This window comes from Pleurodeles waltl, chromosome 5, assembly GCF_031143425.1.
Source record: "Pleurodeles waltl isolate 20211129_DDA chromosome 5, aPleWal1.hap1.20221129, whole genome shotgun sequence".
Classification (NCBI taxonomy): Eukaryota; Metazoa; Chordata; class Amphibia; order Caudata; family Salamandridae; genus Pleurodeles; species Pleurodeles waltl.
In genome coordinates, this window is record NC_090444.1 from 1,174,290,321 (window position 1) to 1,174,310,928 (window position 20,608).

At 44.4% G+C, this 20,608-nt stretch overlaps 1 protein-coding gene across 2 annotated transcripts in view; it reads left to right on the forward strand.

Moving 5' to 3' along the window:
• The first annotated feature begins 2,586 nt into the window (after nt 1-2,586).
• LOC138296348 (heat shock factor protein 2-like) overlaps nt 2,587-20,608 on the forward strand; it is a 198,325-nt gene continuing 180,303 nt past the window's right edge. For both annotated transcript variants that reach the window (XM_069235398.1, XM_069235399.1), the window contains exon 1: nt 2,587-2,746. In XM_069235398.1, the coding sequence (XP_069091499.1) occupies nt 2,645-2,746 (102 nt within the window). In that variant the 5' untranslated portion in view covers nt 2,587-2,644. The remainder of the gene's footprint in view (nt 2,747-20,608) is intronic.

The window sequence follows — 20,608 nt, forward strand, 5'->3', positions numbered from 1 at the left end:
TTCATCACATTCTTTTTTTCCAGGGCAAACCTATTGGAGAACACCCCATGGTATGTCGCCTTTTAAAGGGAGTAAAATTTTCAAATCCTCCAAAACCGAAATATTGTTTGTGTCCTGGCCGGACAATACTTTGTTATCATTGAAACAGCTTTCCGCTAAACTGACCATGCTTTTATGTCTAGTGTCTTTCAAACGTTTATCTGATGTTAGAGCTTTGGAAATTACAGCTCGTCCGTTTACACCTTCTGGTGTTATGTTTAATGTGTTTAGGCGTACAAAAACTAATCTTTCTTCAGTTTTTTATCCCTTTTTCCAGATCACCCTAAACTTTGTGTAGGTCAATGTTTAAAAGTTTATGAACAACAGACAGACGGTCTGAGGAATTCCTCCTCTACCCAGCTCCTGATATCTTTCAGGAAACCTTTCAAACCTGTGTCCTCTCCAACCTTAGCGCATTGGGTCCGTTGGATTATGTCTTTAGCTGGCATTGATGTATCCGCCTTTGGGGCCCATTCGGCTAGGAGGGCCATGGCGTCCAAAGCTTTTTGGGCCAGTTCCCGCTTGGAGAATATTCTCAGGTCGGCTGACTGGTCCAATGACAATGTTTTGAAGGTTTTCTGTTGCAAACCGATTCAACATGCTTCTCTAAATGTAATTAATATGCTTTAAAATAGCATAATGGGAGCCTCCGGTCTTGCCATAAAATGTAGATTTTCCTAGTAATTTATGAAGGAAAGTCTTAATTTTATTAAAGACACGTAGGCAAGTTTTATCCCGCCTCTACAACGATTAACTCTGTTATTTTGTTTCCCTCCCTTTCCAGCATTTACACCAGAACAACAGTCTGCTTTGTAAGGCTTATTCTTTGGTTTCTACGGCTACTTCACCCTTCGCCTCGCCTGCCATCATGATTAGTCAGCCATCGGATCAGAACACCCTTCCGGAATTTGTTTAAAGACTGATTTTCCTTTTCCAAGAACTTTTAGCACTTTGCCTGGCTGTTTGTATTTGTGGTTTCATTATTCCTTTGTTTGTTACAGTTTGAACTCACACAAGAACCGAGGGCTGTTCCCAGTCAAGATAGGTATTATTAGTATGCATTGTTAGTGATTGGTCCATTACTTTAAACTACCTTTTGATCCTCATTGGCTACTTCCTTTACCCTTATGGGATCAGTAGTTTTGTTATTGACTACAGCTGCTGTTAAAAATAAAGAAAAGACTAAATGCATAATACTTGCCTCCGTGTCTTTAATAAAATTAAGACTTTCCTTCATAAATCACTAGGAAAATCTACATTGTTTTGCATGAAGCCCCACATGCTGATGCTAATCTGGGTTAGATGAGGGTTTTTCTACCTGACGATTGACAGATTATAGAGACAAATGGTTGACGGATGTTTTTCTGAACTTTATGGACAGAGCGGAAATCTTGAAGCTGATTCTATTATTGATTTGTGCTGATGCTTTAGAATGTATTGTGATACAAGCCTCAATTAAATTGTGTTTCTGGCGTCTTTTGGGCTAATTAATATTGTTCTTATATGCATTCGAATTTGAGTTTGAGTATTCATCCATATGACTTAGTATTGTAACTGAAAGGGAAATAAAAGTTACTAAACTTTACTAAAGGTGTGCTTATTCATGGTTGAGAAGGCATGGTGTGTGAAAATTACTGACAAAATTGATTGTTAATTATTGATTTGACTAATGATTATTGATTTTTGTGTATTGATTATAATATACTATGCTAGAACTATGGCAGGATTATTCTAAGCGAGTCAAAAGGTTCATCGCCCTTTACAGGTCTCCTTGTAAATTTACAAATTAAGGTCAGACGCGCTAACATATGTATATATATATATATATATATATATATATATTTATGTATACACACACTTGTATAGGCACACATTCACAAAGCTAAGCAAAAAAACGGGACAGACCATATATAGAAGTGAGAGTAAAGTATTTAGTCCTTCTTTTATGTCTGGCCTGTGCCGGTTTTCGGTCCTCAAAATCTGGTCACCCTACTGCTTGGTGTCACTTATATTCTATCCTGGTTCCATTTTAAGGCAACTCCAGACTACGTTTATTCCCTCTCATCATCGACAACGTAGGAAAAGCATGACAAATACCAACAATGTTCCAAGACAACGTAAGCTGATTTACGAGGTGGTCATTTCTGTTAGCGATTCACTGTAAACGAAAACTAAACTCTTCAAATGCTTCAAACTTATACAGAAATTCAAAACAAATTACACTGCTGAAGAGCAAAAAACGACCTAAATAAAATTGTAATAATATAATACATACTTATCAGTATTTCATCAAGTCGACTCATTTATGTATAATTATAATTTTCATAATATAATATATAAAACACACATTTGGCAAAATGTACAAAGCATTGAACTATCTCTAATAAACATAGAGATGTGTTTTTTTAAGAACATTTCTCTGACGTACAAACGTATTACTGCTCAAACATGGCTGCTCCGCTCGCGTCCTCACAAGTTGGTATGCTCTTGGCCGTCTTCTATGTCTCTCTAGAGTGTGTTTGGGATATCTGATGCGGCAGTACTGAGTTTTGGTCACATGACATGAGCCTGTGTTGGTAGGGCAGTAGATGCTCCCAGAGAAACAATGTTTAACGTGAACCCCCATTGTAGCGTTCCCAAATTCCTGACCAAGATCTGGGCTTTGGTGGAAGATCCCAAGACCAACGACTTCATCTGCTGGAGCCAGGTGCGTGGACTGTCTCAGGAGCGCTAAAACGCAATAGCCAGCTGAAGCCCAAAAAGACTTAACCACTTGAACTTAACCTCCGCTCATAAAAAATGATTTGCGCCAAACCTGAACCAGGCATTCTATCTAAACATATGTCTGCAGTAGGTTTGTTCAGTCTTACACATACCTGTTTGAAAACAGGGATTCATAATCTCAGTATTTCAAGCGAAACTTGAGGTCTGTTTAGCGGTGTTGTCTTATGCATTTCCCAAACTATCCACTTTTACAACATTCTCAGTCCATTTACATATACATATAGCAGGAACATACAATAGGACGTAGGACATACCACGTGTCAGTGACAAGATGTCACTGTACTTTTACCACTCACGGACCAAGTGCACCTCGACCCCACCAACTCCATCAGACAAACACAAAGACAGATACTTAACTCCGTATCTTATACCTGTTTACTTAGCCCATTTACCACAGCCGGGACCACATAACTGTGTGGGCTGTTTATCTAGGTTCATTTGGTATCGCATCAACTTTGACCATATCACCCACTCTACGTTACCTTTACTGGTGCCAGTAGAAGGTTGTATCCTATTTAAATATTTGACACAAAGCAGTCCAGCTGACGACTTCGACAAAATTGCTTCGGATATACAACATCGAGGAATATAATCGGTATAGGACACATAAGTAAATCAGTTTACCGTCAGAACGCCGTCCCTGTCCTCAGCCTTTCCGAGATAACAGAATGCAATAGAGACAATGTATGGGCAATGGATTTAAATAGAGGATGCAAGAAAGACTATAATGTAGCATGTAGACATGGGACAATGGAATGCATATCTCTGTACAAATGCAGCTGTCATTGCTATGTAGTCATTATCTGACACCATGTAATCATCGGTCCTTATTTATCCAAAGAATCCAGACATACTATACCCCAGCTATTCTGGGATTTACTAATCAATCGTAACTAGCTTATTTCGGGTAACAACGAATAAAACCAGAGTGATACAAAATAGAATGTAACATAAACATTTGTATTAAAAATGTTTTAATACAAATAGTATTAAAAAGATATTTACAATACCGATTTGTTTGAGCAACGGTGAATATTGCGTGACAGCTAAAGGGAAGATAAATCAAAACAAGGCAGGCCTTGAAGTATCTGCTTTGCATAACAGTATGGCATCTTGAGAGACTGAATGTCCTCCTTTATTAGTGGTTATCCATTTGCTTATAGGGCTTCAATATAGTGGGCAGAAGAACGAGAAATGTCACTTGTACTCTACCCATTCCGTACATTACTACAAAGTACTGAAATTGGCCACCAGGAAGATCTCAAACATGTATAAAAGATGCGAGCTGCAGGGTACCTAATCTTATCTTTATATAAAGGGCCCTGGCCAGCACCAACCATATTGTCTGATTGGTTTGCAGACGCTGCAGAGGTTTTACTGTTGGGAAATACATTATTCGGCTTCTTAAATTTGATTAAGTCTTCTTTAAATGACTGTTCCCAGTGACTGCACATATGGATCCTAGGATCATTTTCTCTGGAGCTTTCCACACGTGCTGCAGGCCTAAGAACTCAAGTACTTTCCAGACATGTGTGAATCACGTCAGTCACTGGCCACCTTGTTGCCTCACGACATCACACATAGCCCCCTGTAGTGCTTAAACAGAGCTGAGGGAGCGTAGCTCTTATACTCACAATTTACATGAAATGTTTATGAACTAATGCATAATAATGCCGCATAGAAAATGTATTAATGTGTTATTGCTAAACACACGCTTGAAATGTGCCCACGGGGAGTGGCCACCAATGTATACAATGACTAATGAAGCTGACTGATAATGAAATAATTGATACGTTACTGTATGATTTGACACTAATGTTAAGATTTATATGTTAAGGTTTTGCTAATAAATCAATAGGCCTTAGTTAGCATGAGCCGAGGCCTAGCTGCCCGGTTTCATATTAAATGTGTTTTTCTAACGTGCAGTGTGCTGACTTGCTGAAGGACATGTACTCATATTTTTCCAAAGCCAGAAGATGAGTGTAACCGTAGTAGATCCGTTCTCACGAAATTCGACTTGCTCAAGGAAACATTTTTGCTGAATGCAACAGTGTAGACTGGTTACAGGTACAAGGTCGCCTAAACCGGTACAGACAATGGACCTACTGTTTTCTTTGTTTTGTGATCTATGTGAATAGTATTTCCATGTCAAGAATAAGAACCACAGAGACACAGTTATTATGGTATAGGAAACAAAGCATAGCAGTGTGGTGGATGATGAGGCGTGAGAGACAGATAAACAGTTTTATGTTTTTTTGTGCTGGCAGCTTTGTGCAACTCTGCAGGTCCCTTTATGGTATTTCTTATGAATATAGTCTGCTTAGCTGGTTACTACTCTATGTTGTGTAATCTGAGATTTTGTGTATAGTTGTGGTCTTGAGCTAGCATGGTTGGAGAGAGAGAGAAAAGTGGGGAAATCTGCTGGGATTGAGCATTTTTACTTTCATTTTATTGAAGAGAGTTGTGAGATGTAAGGAAGCTGTCAGAGTGTGTAAATATTTGGGACCTACTGTAGTGGAGTAGATTAAAGTCCTCTGCATTGTTCAGTTGTCTGTGAAAGGTCTGTTTAGTTATTCCATGCTTGTTCATTTGGTGACGTCTGGTTTTCATTTAGCTGGACAGTACTGGTGACGGACATCCCTCATAGCAGATATGTCTTAAGTGAATGTAAGAGATATAAGTTCACGTTTTGTGGGTTTGATATAAGTTACAGTTGTCTGGTGATCACTGAGTATTATGGTCTTAATATTATTAGTATTATAGCTAGACATAAAAGTCACAAATGAAATTACATACCTATTTAATGCCCCAGCAAACCCTAGGTCAGCCCTTCTTAGCTTACCTGCATATCAAAAGCAGTTTGCTGGTTGGGTTGTTTCGAGTCTGTAAGCTGAAAGTTGCACTTGAGGGTACAACTGTCTTTCTCGGCGCTGTTGCCATGGATGTGGGGTGATGCAGTTATTTTAGCAGCATACTGCAGAATTATTTCCTGGGGTTCAGAGACACAGCAAGATCAAGAGCATTTGTTATCTATCTGTTAAATGTAGTAGAATTGTAGGTGAAAGTGTGTGTTAAGGGTGAAAGAATGTGAACTTACTTGAGCAGTATCCTTGGACCACACTCGTGTCTATCTCTGACATGGTCTAATGACCTGAAGAAGATGTTGGGGAGAGGTGGAGTCCTAGCTCCCTGCTTGCAGAACAAACATGGCAAACAGTGTGTTAACAACAGCATGGTGACTGACCATGTGATTCTTATGAAACGTAGCAATGACTTACAGAAGAGCAGGGTTATTTTAAAGGCTATAACAATATTGTTCCCATCGTTGATGGAGGTAACACTAACTTAGTCGATGATTTCTCTGTCGTTGATTATGGCAATGCAGTGAATGGTGCTAACAACATTTTCAGTAAGTCCGAAAGGCACATTTTTTTACTTGCATTGGAGGCTGTGATCTTCTTCTGTGCACTGATTATTCAGCTTTCTTACTTCATTGTTGAGGGACCTTGGGAGATGGACTTTGGTCTCTTGAAGGCCTCCTCTCAAATTTCTTTAAAACCTTCTTTAGAGGCTCATTAGTAGATGTTCACTCAGATATTTCGATGAAAGGCCTTCTGTGTGCTCTCTTTTTGAGGGTTCTTAAGCATCTGTGAGGTACGTTCACTAATCTTCTGAATCGAGGGTTTCCTTGTCTGTCTTCTTCTGAAGTCAGATCAGCAACCTACTCTCTTTGTTCTGCAAAGTCTTTGGCTGAAAAGGTTCAGTAAATCCTGCAGTCCTTTACTTTATGAGAGTGGTGGAGGCAGTAAAACATTCTTTGCAGGGATCTTCAAAATGTATCCTCAGCTTATCACAAGTACCAGAGTGTGAAAATGCCTTTATTTGATTTATATGACCTAATGTTCTGTCAAGGTTCATAACAAATGGTGGCAAAAATGGTCTGAAGTAATCAAATGTGGTTTAAAAAATTAAAGAGTTGAAGGTTTTCAGATTTTCTTGAATTAGACTCAGCAGAACTCATAGAAACTCCCTTCACACGACACAAAGTAAGAATTCTGAAGTTTGGTAGCCTCTGAGGGGAGTGCTGATCAGGGATACAATCTAATTGATTAAAGTTTATCTCTTTTCAAATGATGTAATTAGGATCATAAAGTTAATGTTTTGCAGCCTTTGCAGGGTATGCTTGCTATAGTACTGCTTTCTGGATTCAAGCATGTAACTGTATGAAAGACCCAATACAAGACATCCTTCTGTTCAAACAGTTGGCACATATGTATCCTTTGTGAGCTAAGAAGCACAAATAGATAATGTCAGTTTAAGGCCTGTTTTCAAGGAAGGAAAATACTACACTACATTAACGTTTTAAAGCTCAGAGCAGTCCATCTAACTTTCAAGGCTTTTCTATTTCCTATGACAAAGGACAGTATCGTAGATTATGATAGTCACACCCAATACCAATATAATGCTGTATCTGAACAAACAGGTAGCAACAACATTCAGACCTATATCTCTGGAGGCACAGATGATTTAAACATAGCTTTTAGCCCGGAGCCTATTAAAAAAGCAGTTCATAATAAGGAATATATGGCAAGATCATGCATAGCAGTTCTAAAGGAAGCAATACAATATCCAATGAGACCCTCTTACCTTTCAAATGGACACGGTTCTGCTTATGGTACCAGCTGCAGGATCATAACTCTCTCCTGCCAAGAAGATTAAATTTTACTATACTTGTTGCGCATCGCCAAATCTAAGCTGCAGTTTCTTTCAATCAGGGGATCTGTATCAGCCCGTTCACATTTTATATTATAGCATTACTCATGGAAGGCAGCCTATCCAGCTCCTCCGCACAGAGTTTTTTTTAAACTGATTTTTATTGCTTTATTTTAACAAGGTAGAAACATTTGGCATGAAACAATTAAGTTCTAAACAGTTGAGTACTTTGTGCATTTTCAGATGGGAGGGCGGGTATACGCCCCTGTCCACATAGCAACAAGTAAAATCTGTGCAAAAGCATTGTTGCACACTGTTTCATGTGTGCATACTAAATGATGTGGCAATGCACATTGAGTTCTGAACAATATGCATGCCTCAAGGGTCACAAAACTGTGTGGGACTAAGGGAGACGAGACGTTAACTGGTCATGGACATACAGGGCAAGGTCATCACATCGTCGCAGGTTGTAGGTTTTCATTATGATGTGTGCAGGGGTATAGGTGGGAGGTACGTTAGCTAAGGCGCTCGTATCAATCAAAGCAGAAGCGGGGGTCCCCTAATTGATGGGGGGGTCTGCTTCTCTTATTGCGTAGCAGGAAATATTACCTGAAGGTCACGAAGACGAGCAATGTGTCCTTTCTCCATAGATGTTATAGCTTATGGAGGTCTGGTATCATCACAGGGGTGCTGCCTGAAAGAGGCAAAAATTGTTGCCCAATGCTGTGAGATGGGGTGGCGAAGGAGGCCCTGCACCTCCTTTCCGCACAGGGTGTCCTCTTCTGCTGCTCCCCATTTAATCACAACCCCCCTCATCGGCCTCCACCTGCGGAGGTACAGGCGATCGCCACTATAGCGTGATCGTACGGACTGCCACCAGGAGGGTCAAAGCCGCTAAGCGAGACCACACTTTATGGTTTTTCTTCTGTTTGAAAGTGCCTAGGGCGCTGGCCTCCCATGTGTTCAAGTCAGGTAGGTTCCATATAGTCCCTGTAGGGTAGTTTGTATTGCGGACCAATAAGGATGAAGTCTTGAGCAATCCCAAAGCATGTGGTGAAGATCTGCCTCTTCTTGGGGGGACCGTGGGCATGTGAGGTGTGCTGTGGGATAATACTTATTGAGACAGGCGGGGGTTAGGTACACTCTGTCTAGGAATATAATAAAAGACAGAGGGGTGTAATTATAGGACTGGCGCTCACAGCTATTCCACCACTCATCACTAAGAAATGAAGAAAATATCCTCATGGTGCTCTCGGAAGGAGGACCCAACCCACTCCTTCACAGATCTCAAAGAGATAAAGCAATGCAAAGTCCAAGGCACACATGTCAAGTAAACATGAACATTGTCCCTATTTGTAATGCAGCAAATCCTCTTGTTTTATTAGAATGTTTTCATGAAATTTCAGAAAATCCAAACAGCCAACACGTGTTTCATTGTGCGGGCAATATTCACATTGACTTCCTCAGGGCTCATATCCGCTACTTGCCTTTATATATCTATCAGGCTATTTGTAACCATATTCCGGAAAAAAAATCCCCAAATCTATTCATTTTGAAACAGAGTCATTACGCGATAGCGCTTCCGCGTGGCATGTTCTCCAATAATTCGTGTGACACGAATGTATTTTCTGGAATTTCAAATTTGCTCCATTACAAAATATGGACAATGTTCATGTTTACTTGACCTGTGTGCCTTGGAATTTGCAACACTCTGTGTAGGAGCTAAAGCTGTATATTCTTGAAATGGGAGTTGCGGGAGACTCTTGGGATGAGACAGTGCTATTTCCTATTCCCTATCAGTTAGTTCCCTGCCCAGGTCCGTCTCCCATCGACATCTGAGTGGGTGTAGGGTTCCACAGTGAATGTCAAGTACGGCTCTATATAGCCAGGTTATGAGGTGGCGACCAGGACCCATGGTGAATATTGTTTGTATGACGGGGTGGTGATGTGGTTCAGTCTCCGCTTGTCCTCCTCCACAAAATGTTAATTAGCAACAAGCCCTTAAAGCTCTCACACTAAACTCTATGTGGTTTTCCATTCTGATAGAGTAGTCCTAAGAACTGAGCTTTTTTTTTTTTTTTTTTTTTTTTTACCACCAGTAACTTTTGAGTTCCAGTCTACATCAGTAATAATGTAGAATGTTCTCTGCACTCCCTATTTGTCGGAAGGGTTTTACTTTGTTACCTAGAAAAGACAAAGAAAATCAACGCTACTTTTTAGGGCGAGCCTAGCAGTGCTCATGCATTGCTCTCTTGACAGGGTGTAATCTACTCTGTGAGTTTTAACAACGTCACTCTCACTTTCATTCATTCCTAGGCCTGCCTTTCAAAATTACCTTGATTTCATAGATAAATGCTTTATGTTTGTCCCACCTTGAGGCTGTTTTGTTACTGCCCTGGAGACTGATTATGTCACATGGATTATTGCACGATCGGCCATGTACCTTAGTGTGGCGCAATTCTTTTTTCTTTTGCCTTTTCACTTTGCGCTCTGTGGCCGTGTGTTGTTTCTTCCTCTTCCTTGTTTTAGGGCATGCTGCTGTTTCTTTGCGGTGTTTGTGCCCAAAGGCTCCAAGCTGGAGGGGGGGGGGAGTTCTTATTTATTTATTTTTTCAGGTGTTTCATATAGCACAAACTCGATCTGAGGAGCGTGTTACATGAGTACCACTTACGTACAAGTTTAGCAGTTGAAAAATATACAAACTGGCGCATTTCAGACAGAAAAAACACAGAAATCCTCAACCTAGCTCTCCCGCCATAGAGGGAGTGCAGACACTACAATATTCACTGCACTTGGGAAACTCGCCCCATAATGCTTTGTTGCGCATTTCTTTTACAAAACATTTTTGCCCATAACTCACCCTGTGGTGGTCCTAGGACATAGGGACTACCACCAAAATGTTCAGCACAACATGCTCTTTTGGTCAGGGTCTTCACACTAGGTTGGGGGACCCCAAAATAACACCCTCCCAAATAATAACCCCTCCCACCATTCCGTATCTCTTTAATTCTCTCATGGCTGGAACTTTTGTTTTACAGCTGGGAGTAGTTGAATTTTAAGGGCCTTGTTTATAATAATATTCTAGTAAGCTTGCTAGGCCTGAAAATGTGTAATGCACTATGCCCATAAGGGGCTAAATATATGGTTACACTGCATTGCTTTCTGCCATTCTATTTTCATGTGATTATGCCCTCCAGGGGCTGACTATATGGTTACGTGACCATGTTTCTTCCAAATTCTATTTTTATTGTTGTGCCCTATAGGGGCTGTTCTGAGCATTACGGTCTAATGTCAAGTCTATGAAGGAATGCACAAACACAAAGTCTATTTCTGATAAAGGTTTTTATTGGGTTTAGATGATGATTGTATATGTTTTATTGATCTCTCCGCAGTTATGACTATGATTCATGCCAACGTAACATCCTTATTACACTATGACTGTTTGAACACTCTTGATATGTTTGGGTGACCCTTCTATGGGGTCACCAGTGGTTGCACATAATCAGCTATGGTAAGTTCCATCTACCAATGTAATGTACTGCATGGCTAAATACTTGTAAAGTCCCAAAGGAGAGACCTATTGGCTACGCTAGTGCTTGTGTTTTTTGTAGTCATTCATGGCATGCAATGTACATGGGTCAGTTACTTCTGAAGTCTCCATTTCTTGTGGGTTGTTAAACAGTGTGCTTTTTGCTACTGGTTGACTAATAAATCATTTCCAGATAGGCTTCTCAGAGAAAAAGTGGCATCACGGCGAGGTTAAGAAACACTGCATTAACAGACATATGTGGGAGGTCCTAATGGGCGCTGAATAAGATGGCTGAGTTCTTAATAGGCTCCTCTGGCCGGAAGCAGATATCCAGCCAAATAAACGTTCATTTATTACATTGCCTCGTCATAGCTGCCAAGGTTTCAGATTGCTGTGTGTGACATTTTCATAATTTCAGTGTAATTATGAGTGCCATTTCTCCAACTATGAGTGACAATTTCTCCTGAGGAATTCAAGCACTGAAGATGAGGGAAACATATAAATATCAGAGATTACACCCATTTGATCAACAAACTCTAAGTTCCTAAAACTGCCGCAAAGCACCTATTTTTCAAAATAATTAGCTCAGTCATTATTCTATAAGAATGATCATTACGGTCCTCGAGATTCTGTTGCCACCTCAGTGACCCTTGATGCTCTCTGCTGTCCCAGGCAGAGGGCAAAGCTGAACCAGGACTAGGGCAGCAGGCAGGATGAAGGGAGAGAGTGACCCCACCCAAATACAGTGAAAACTCCCTGCATCGTCAGCTCTGTAAGAGGGCAGTTGCAGATTATGCTTCACTGAGCAGAAATCAGTGAAGTTATTGCTGCCTTTACTTTGAGTTTCATTTTTCAGTTAGGTATGTTGAAAGACCAAGCACTCTGGGGAACGAAGGACTCTTATCTCAATGGAAAATTGAAATCTCCATGAATCCAGGTTCTGCCTGGACACCCATCAACAGCAGGCTATATTTAAAGCCACTGCTTTGTAAAGCACCTCAAACAAATCCAAATGCTAAAAGGTGCTCCAATTGAGTGACTGTAGGAGCGGGCCGGTCTGCAGGGTGGACCAGATGAAGGCCCCCACACAAAGCCTCCCTAAGGTGGGGATGGAAGCCTTGGGGGAGGGTGGCAAGACAGCGAAAAAAGTTGCACTCATATTGGGTGGCGACTTTCAAATCGGTCAACCCGGGTGCATCCTGCAAGGCGAAACAAAGGAGGTGAGCATTAGGCAGATGAAGGACGCAGCAGGACTCCGATTAAACACCCAGCATGTGAGCCGCAGCACCGACTGTGCAGTTGCATTGGAAGCAAGCTGCCATCAACCTAGTTCTATCCTCTCCTGACCTTCCAGCTTGAGCTGGGGGACCAGGGCGAGTCCGAGCCTCGACTCACTGTCTTGTAATTGTGGGGCATATTACTGTTGCATTGAGTCCCCTGTTGAACATGTGGGTCACGTGGGCGAGTGAGGAAGGAGCTCTGTTTGGGCTGCAGCAGTATCTGGCATCGCAGGTTCGATCCCGTGTTTTGACAGGGCAATAGGCCCCTCTTAAAAAGAATTGAACTGCCCCTACTCTAGATTTGGCAGGATTACCAGCAGCCCAAAGAGGGATCATTTATGCGGCAAACAAAAAACTGTATCCATTACTCACCGGTGCCAAGAGGGTTCACATTAAGGCCTGCTTAGGAGTCACCTGTGGCCTAGTGGTTAAGGCTTCAGACCCTCATAGTGAAGTTTGAGGGTTCCAGTCTGTGTGTGTCAAAGGTCATTTCTCTGCTTTACAGGTACTTGAGGAGCACCACAAACATTTTTGTTAATATAAGGAGTAATTAAACGGTCTGCCCCTTCTGCTACATGTCGCAAGGGCAGACAAGTTGAATAGAGCAAGAAAGGAGCTACATGGGCAGGGAAAGGAAGCATCCTGCCCATTTCAGAGATGAAGTAGAATGCAACTCACCTTTAAAAACACAGGCATTGGTCACAAACAACGCTGGGCCCAAGCTTGATGCAGATTGGGAAGAGCTACTAGCAAAAGCACAGGAACTACTGGCGCAACATAGAAAGGCGCAAAGGAGCAATGTTTGCACTAAAGATGCCTCAGAAGAGGTGGAAGCAGCTATAAATGTGGCCACCAAGAGGAAGCCAGATACCCTACCCATAGGCCCCAGGCGAAGGGCACGTGTAGCCAGAACGGCATCACCCTCAAAGGATTTGGGTGCAAGGTGCATGAAAAACACCTCAGTGGTGCAGAGGGAGGCAAGTGAAGCGCAAACTGATGGGGAACAAGGTGTCAAGAGTCACCCAGTGCCTCAGGACGAAGAAGCCTGGTCCGAGACCATGAACGAGGACAACTGGAGTGAACACGAGGAGGAGTCTTGAGCCAGCACGGCGGCAAGCTCTGGTCCCTGCCAAAGACAAGCAGCAGCACAGGAGGGTGAGACAAGGACAGCGCAAGGGGCGGGGCCAAACGGCAGATGGAGAACCAATGGCAGCATTAGCAATTTTGGGACCCAGGTTGGGGTGGTCAACTTGACACAGCAGAACACAGCAGGGTTAGTGAGCGGGCCCATCCATCGCAGCACCAGCAGGGGCATCCCTGGTTCTGGGGCGCGGGCTCATGGGCACAGCATCCCACCATGCCTCCATTCACAGCTAACCCATGGCAGGCGTGGCCAAGCTCAGTGACACCCTATCACCTCGGGTTACCCCTCATTTCCATAGCCTTACTTGACACCCTGGCATTGCCCAGTAGTGGGGAGGAGCACAAGCTTACAAAAAAAAACCCATGGAACCCACCCAAAAATGTCAGGACTCTGAGCCAGCCAGGAACGTGAGCAGCAAGACATAGCCAATATGTAGGTTGGAGGCAGGCGGTGTCAGGGATGGAGAACAAGACGGTGCGGAAGTCAAAGCCTCAGAAGGGGCTTCAGGAGGCAAGGGGCAGGCAATGGAGAGCGCCAGTGCCCCGGATGGAGGCTCTGACCCCACAAAAGCATGGGCAGGAGGACGGACAACAAAGGGAGAGGTAGGCAGGCCAACAAGTGAAAATATCAAGCCATTGCTCGGTTACCCCACCCTCGACAACAAGGGATTCAGGGAAAAGATGCAGACCTGGCCGGTGATTGAGTGGGATCAACAGGATGTCGAAGGTTTCACCAACCACATAGTGGCCACCACGGAAGGCGTAGGTGAACATGATCATAGTTTTCGCTCATCGGGGGGGGGGGAGAGGATGGGCCAAAGGGTTCCCATGCACCTACGCTTATGAAGGTCCTGAGGAGTTCCGCTGGTGCAGCAATCTAGAGTCAGTGAGAGACAATCAAGCAATTATCAGGCAAAAAATAGCAAAGGAGCTTGCTCTACGTATGGTAGGAGTTATTTTTCCTAACCGCCAGTAGGCAGATTTGTCGTGTCTCCCCTGGGGATGGTTCTTAAAAAAGAGCTGGGCAAGTTTAGGCTGATCCATCACCTATCGTACCCCTCGTAAGTCATTTAACAAAGGCATTGAAAAAGACAGCTGCTCAGTATCATACACAAGTGTGGACAATGCAATTGATCACATCAAGGCGGCCGGGAAAGAGGCTTTGTTAGCAAAAACAGACATAAAATCTGCCTTTTGCCTACTACCGGTGCACCCGGACAGTTACCACCTGCTGGGCTTTCATTTAGACTGGGCATTCTGCTCGACAAATGTCTGCCAGTGGGGTGTGCCATCTTCTGTGCGTACCTTGAAGTCTTTAGTACATTCCTAAAATGGGCACTAAACGAGCATTGTAAGAAGGGCTGGGTCACACACTACTTGGGTGACTTTCTGTTCATTGGGTCACGGGGCACCATGGAGTGTGCAGAACTACTACAAGGCTTCAGGGTGCTAGCGGAGAATCTAGGAGTGCCATTAGCAGGGGAGAAAACCAAGGGCCAAACTACATGTCTGTCGTTCCTAGAGATAGAGCTGGACACAGTAGACTGGATGTACAGGCAGCCAGAAACCAAGGTATCCAAGCTGAATCAGTTCCTTGAATATCTGCTATTGGAAAATAAGGCAATGCTGTGCAAGCTGCAACAACCCATCAGCTGGCTCAACTTTGCAGGCACAGTAATACTGGCAGGCAGGCTATTCGCAAGGAGGTTAGGGTGGTTATGCAGGGGCCTGTCTGAGAAACACCACAGGGTGAGAATCGCCCAAGGGGTCAGGTATTACCTAAGGCAGTGGCTCAACTTCCTGGTCGACTTCAACAGCACAGCCATGTGATGGGAACCTTGGGTAACAGCGGAACAGCTAGAGCTATTCACTGATGCAGCTGGGGGGAAAGATTTGGACCGGTCTTGGGCACGACCTGGACCGCAGCTCACTGGTCAGCATCCTGGCTTAAGAACGGGACAACCAAAAATATAACCCTCCTGGAGCTTTTTTCTAAAGTAGTGACTTTTTTCTTTTTGAGAAGACAGGCTTTCTAACAAACAAATTACTTTGTGGTCAGATATTCATGGGGTGTTCCAAGCCTTGAATTTGGGAACTGCATGCTGCCTGGCAGAAGGGCGCCTGTTTCGCCATCTGGTGGAGTGTCAGCCTAAGGACAACATAGGGGTGGGGGCTAGGCACATCCCGGGATAAGAAAACACAGTGGCTAACGCTTTGTCTCGTATTCAGTGGCATTGTTTCAAGGAGTTGGCACCACATGCAGACCCTGTCATGACCCCGATACCCAAACACTGTGGGAATTGGTCGACCCGATCTGATAATGCTGTGGGACAATGCCTTGGCCAGCAAAACTGCGATGCACTATCGTAAGTGTTAGGAGGGCTTTCAAGGGGTCACTGGCTCGCGTGAGTGGGGCAGTCACTGAGAATGATGTGCGTCTGTTTATTAGCTGGTCATTTAGAGAAGGCAGAACTAACATGTGGGCACAGGCACACCTTACTGCTGTTTCCTATTATGCAAGGTTAGCTTCAGGGATAGACCCAACTAAATCCTTCTACTGCAAAGCAGCGATAAAGGGGTGGGGTAGGCTACAACCTGGTTCGGCAGGATCAGCGCAGTGCCTTGGACTGTGCAACACTGGTAGAAGCACTGACAGTAGTACCAAAAACTTGCAGCTCAGGCCACAAGGTCATCATGTTCAGTGCAGCCTTTACGCTTGCCTTCTTCGGAGCCTATCATATAAGTGAGATTGTTTCCCCTTTCGGAAATGCCCCAGGGAGCATGTGCCTGCAGGGGGAGGACCTTCATCTGGGCATCAGTAACATGACACTTCATTTGCGTCAGTCCAAGTCTGATCAGGTGGGAAAAGTGAAATACTCTAGGCTGGATTGCATAGAGGATGAGACGCATTGCCCGATGTGTTGCATGAGGGCGTATTTGTCCCCCGGGGCTTCAAAAGGAAGGGCCTCTGTTCTTCCACAGGGACCGGTCATTCCTCAGCCGATTCCAGTTCATTGCTACTCAAGATGGCCCTAGCCAAGGCGGGGTTTCTTTAGATAGGTTGGGGTCACATTCATTCCGAATTGGTGCTGCTACAATGGCAGCGGCAGAAGGGCCAAGGGAAGACCACATAAAAAAAGATAGGGTGCTGGTCATCTGACACGTGCAAGTGCTACATCCGGCCCAGAGGCCCCTAAGTCATCTTGTTTCTTCCACTGCAGGCCAAGCCAACAACAGGCGCAGGGTTTGGGCTAGTTGGCCATTCATACATCACAAGGGCGCAACAGTGGGCAATGGCACATAAGGATTACAGAGGGCTCTGGCTCAAAAACACAGCTGTGATTTGGTTAAGAAGGCCAGGCATGAGGTGCGCCCACCTGCTTCCCGACATAGAGCGTACACTGCGACGGGAGGACAAGCTGGACGCCGTGGTGATTCACCTTGGGAGCAATGGACTGGGTAGAAAGGATCTGCTAACAGCGCTGAGTCGGGTCTTACAGCAATATCACGGCTATTGCACCCTGCCGAAATCCTGGGGTCAGAAATCAAAGCTGGAGTTAAATGGAGGGGGCAAAGGACCATGGAATGCTGGAGAGGTCCAGAAGAAAGCTGAACATATCAATGGCAAGAATCTGCACAGCAAACTCTTGGGGTTTTGTGATGCATGGTTTCATCAACCTCAAAACACTGGGGAATCATGGGGTGGATGGAACGCACCTATCAGTGGTAGGCTTGGATATGTTCTTCCTAGATATAGTAGGGGTCCTGGAGCTATTTGATTTTTCCTAAGTCAGATAGGGGGAGATACCGCATGGCAGCATGGTGGAGACAAACATGATTGGCCAGCAGCACAAAATCCTAAAAAAAGGCCGGCTTCAACAAGGTCCTTGGGATGCATTACAGCAGGGACGGGGGCAGGCAGAAGTGGGGCCACAAAAGGGTCAGCAGCAGGCAGCCACAGCACTTATAGCCCAGGAGGTCATAGGGACCGCCCATCGGTAAGAAGTGGGGGGAGCCTAGTAGCCACCAAATGCTGCGTACCTGGCCAGGAAGACCATCATGGAAAGGAGGCAGTGCTTGTAGAGGTCCCAAAAAGCAGATTGATGAATAGACAGAGGAAATTAAGATATTCATGAGTTATGAGGTACATGATACATTTTATGACCACTAGATGCTATATTGCTGCACCATGTAATGTCTCTATAAAGGTGTTGTAATAAAACTGCAGCCATCTGCAATCCCAACAAAGGCTCCCTTGTACTTATGAAACAAAATGTACCTGGAGGATCATGATTTGGGGGGTGAGAGGGGTTGTGTGGTCGCGTGGATGATCTGGGAGCCCCTCGTATGTATGGGAGGGGTTAAGCATCTCAATGCGGGGGAAAGCACTAAAATTGGTTAGTCTAACTGGATATGCGTGGCACTGGGCAGAGCTGCCCCAAATAAATTGTGCTGCCCAACACCAAAGGGCATTTGTGGCAGCAAGATTTGCTTAGAGAGGAAAGACGGATGTGGAGAGGTATAACGCCACATCAGAGGAAGGATTGGCCAATCTGTGTGCTGGGGCGCCTGGTCTGCTTTGGGCCAGCCTCGCTGTGCACTGCGGGTACTCCCTCACAGCTCAGAGGTTATATCAGCCAGTAGGTGTGCAGTGCTTCCTCCCACTCGTTTTCCCCAACACCGCTGCATGACCATTTGAGGCCTTGGCCTCCGCATGGCCGTGCACACCAGGCTCAGCCTGCCTCAGCCTGATCACAACCGTGGTTCTTGGTCCCAGAAGAGATCTTTGGAGGTCTGTGCATGCCTAGTTCCCATCTCCTCCACTGCCCTGCATGCCCAGTACTGGATATTATATCCTCACCATGACAGGGGACCCTTTAATCAATGCAACGTTCCTGATACTACTGGTCAGTGAGGCTGGCCTAAACTACAGATATCTGACTGGTACCCCAAAAAACGTTTGGTGGCCAACTAACACAGAATCCCGTACTCTGTATCTCATGTGTAAAGGTTGTAAGGCTTCTCTGCGCACACCCACACAGAACACCCCACTGGGGGAGCAGGTGGAAACTGGAGTGGTTCCCCGAATGCCACAGCCCTGGTGCTACCGTAATATACATTACTCCATAGTTATAGCATGATCATTGGTGTCAGGGGCAAGGTGGATGGCAAGCAGCCCAAGCTCACCTTCGAAGGCAACAGCAAGACTATGAAGGGGCAGAAATGCAGTGTGGACAGATCACAGCAGCACTGGAAGATCCTGATCTTAAATCCCTGCTGCTGGAACTAAGAGGCAGCCTGGCAGCGATCAGTGCAAAAAATTGACTCGCTTACCCAATGACTGCTTGCTATGGAGGACCAGTTGGAAAAGCAAAACCACAGACTGGACACTGCAGGGAAAAGCATCTCAGACATTGAGGATGACATTAACCAGCATTCTAAAATCTGGATGGAAGTCCAACTTGACCTCCGGAAACTAAGGTTCAAGACTTGACAATTTGGAGGCCTAATCAATGTGAAGCAGTCTCTGTATAGTTTGACTACTGGAATCAGCTGACACACTGAGGATGGAAGACTATGACGAAAAACGTCTGATAACAGATCTCTTTGGTATATGTAGTAGAAAGGGCCCCTTGCTCTCTTGCCCCTAAGCCCATCACGAGTGACACCCTGTGCCCGATCATTCAGAAACTGCTGAATGACAGAGATGATCTCCGAGAGAAATGTCATTCAGCATGAGGTCAACTACCTCTTCTACCTGGGCTTACCCCATCTGTCGAGGATGCCTGTCAGGATTATCCCCACTAAAAGAATTATGCTGTATGGGCATTCAGTATTCAGTGCTACATCCTGCCTGGCTACATATTCTGCATCTGTATTTAACTCCCCAGATGATGCAAATACATTTCTTAAAGGCCTCCGAAGCCCCAGAGATTCTGCCCAGAGCTCGGCCTCGGACTCCTCAGCCAGCTATCACCTGGAGGATGTAGAATGACTGCCCTCTGCATTTAGTCCTTTGAAGGCGGGGATAGCAGCACTGAGTGCAGTTTCTATCATGCACTGCTTAATCGTTTTAACCTGTTCTTTACCAACTGTACGGCATATAAGTATTCCCCCTGGGCTGAGGAACATATGATCATAAAGGTTGCACCTGCTGTGTGGACTACACCTGAATGTTCTCCCATTTATTATGGATTATAAAATATGGTCGGAATGGCCAAACTATTATTTGTGGCCTAGTTCCGAGAGATCTGAGTTAGCATAAAAATGTGCATGGAATGTTTAAAGTTGCATAGGTTATTCGCCCTGTTCTGTTACTGGCTAGGGACTGTCATAGAGAAGTTTGGGCTCCGTCGGAGTTGGCGGGCTAAATTGGCATACTATTTCCTCAAAGTTCAGCGCATGTTCCATGTGGTCACCCTTCACTCCACTACAGACATGGCAGAGGAAGTCATTTTTTTCCATCATACCTACACATGCACTCAAATTACTAACGTGGCATGTACAAGGACTTAATGACCCTTGTAAGGCACGTCTTAGCCTATCATACCTCACTAGACAAAATTTTCACTTTGCCTCTATTCCGCAGACACACATTTCCAATCCCCCCGCTTACAGTTTCACTTCCAGATGGAACACCTATTGCTATTTCTTCTCCTACTCTGCTTATGCATGGGGTATTGCCTCACTGTTTAGTAAAGGGGTCCAGTGCCGGCCAATATTGGTGCACAATGATGATAGGGTCGATACATTCTTCAACAAGGTCTGATTGGAGATACACTGATATCCTTTATAACCATATATGGCCCTAGTAGAGATGGGCCAGAGTTTTTTGCTGAACCACGACACAGGCCAGGAGCTGTAGCACCACATTCCAACATATGAGGGAGAGATTTCAACATTTCGATGCAGGGGAGGGGTGACAGTGCTAGGACCACTCCACCAAGACACGCTCGTTCAGAACTATTAAATATAATGACTCAAAAACTATTTAGTAGGCATCTAGCACCTCTGCTGTCAACTGCCAGGGACTTCTCACATTAATTGGCAGTATATGGCTCATATTCAAGAATAGATTATTAGTTAGGCAATAAAGACCAAGTGGGCTGAATTGACTCGG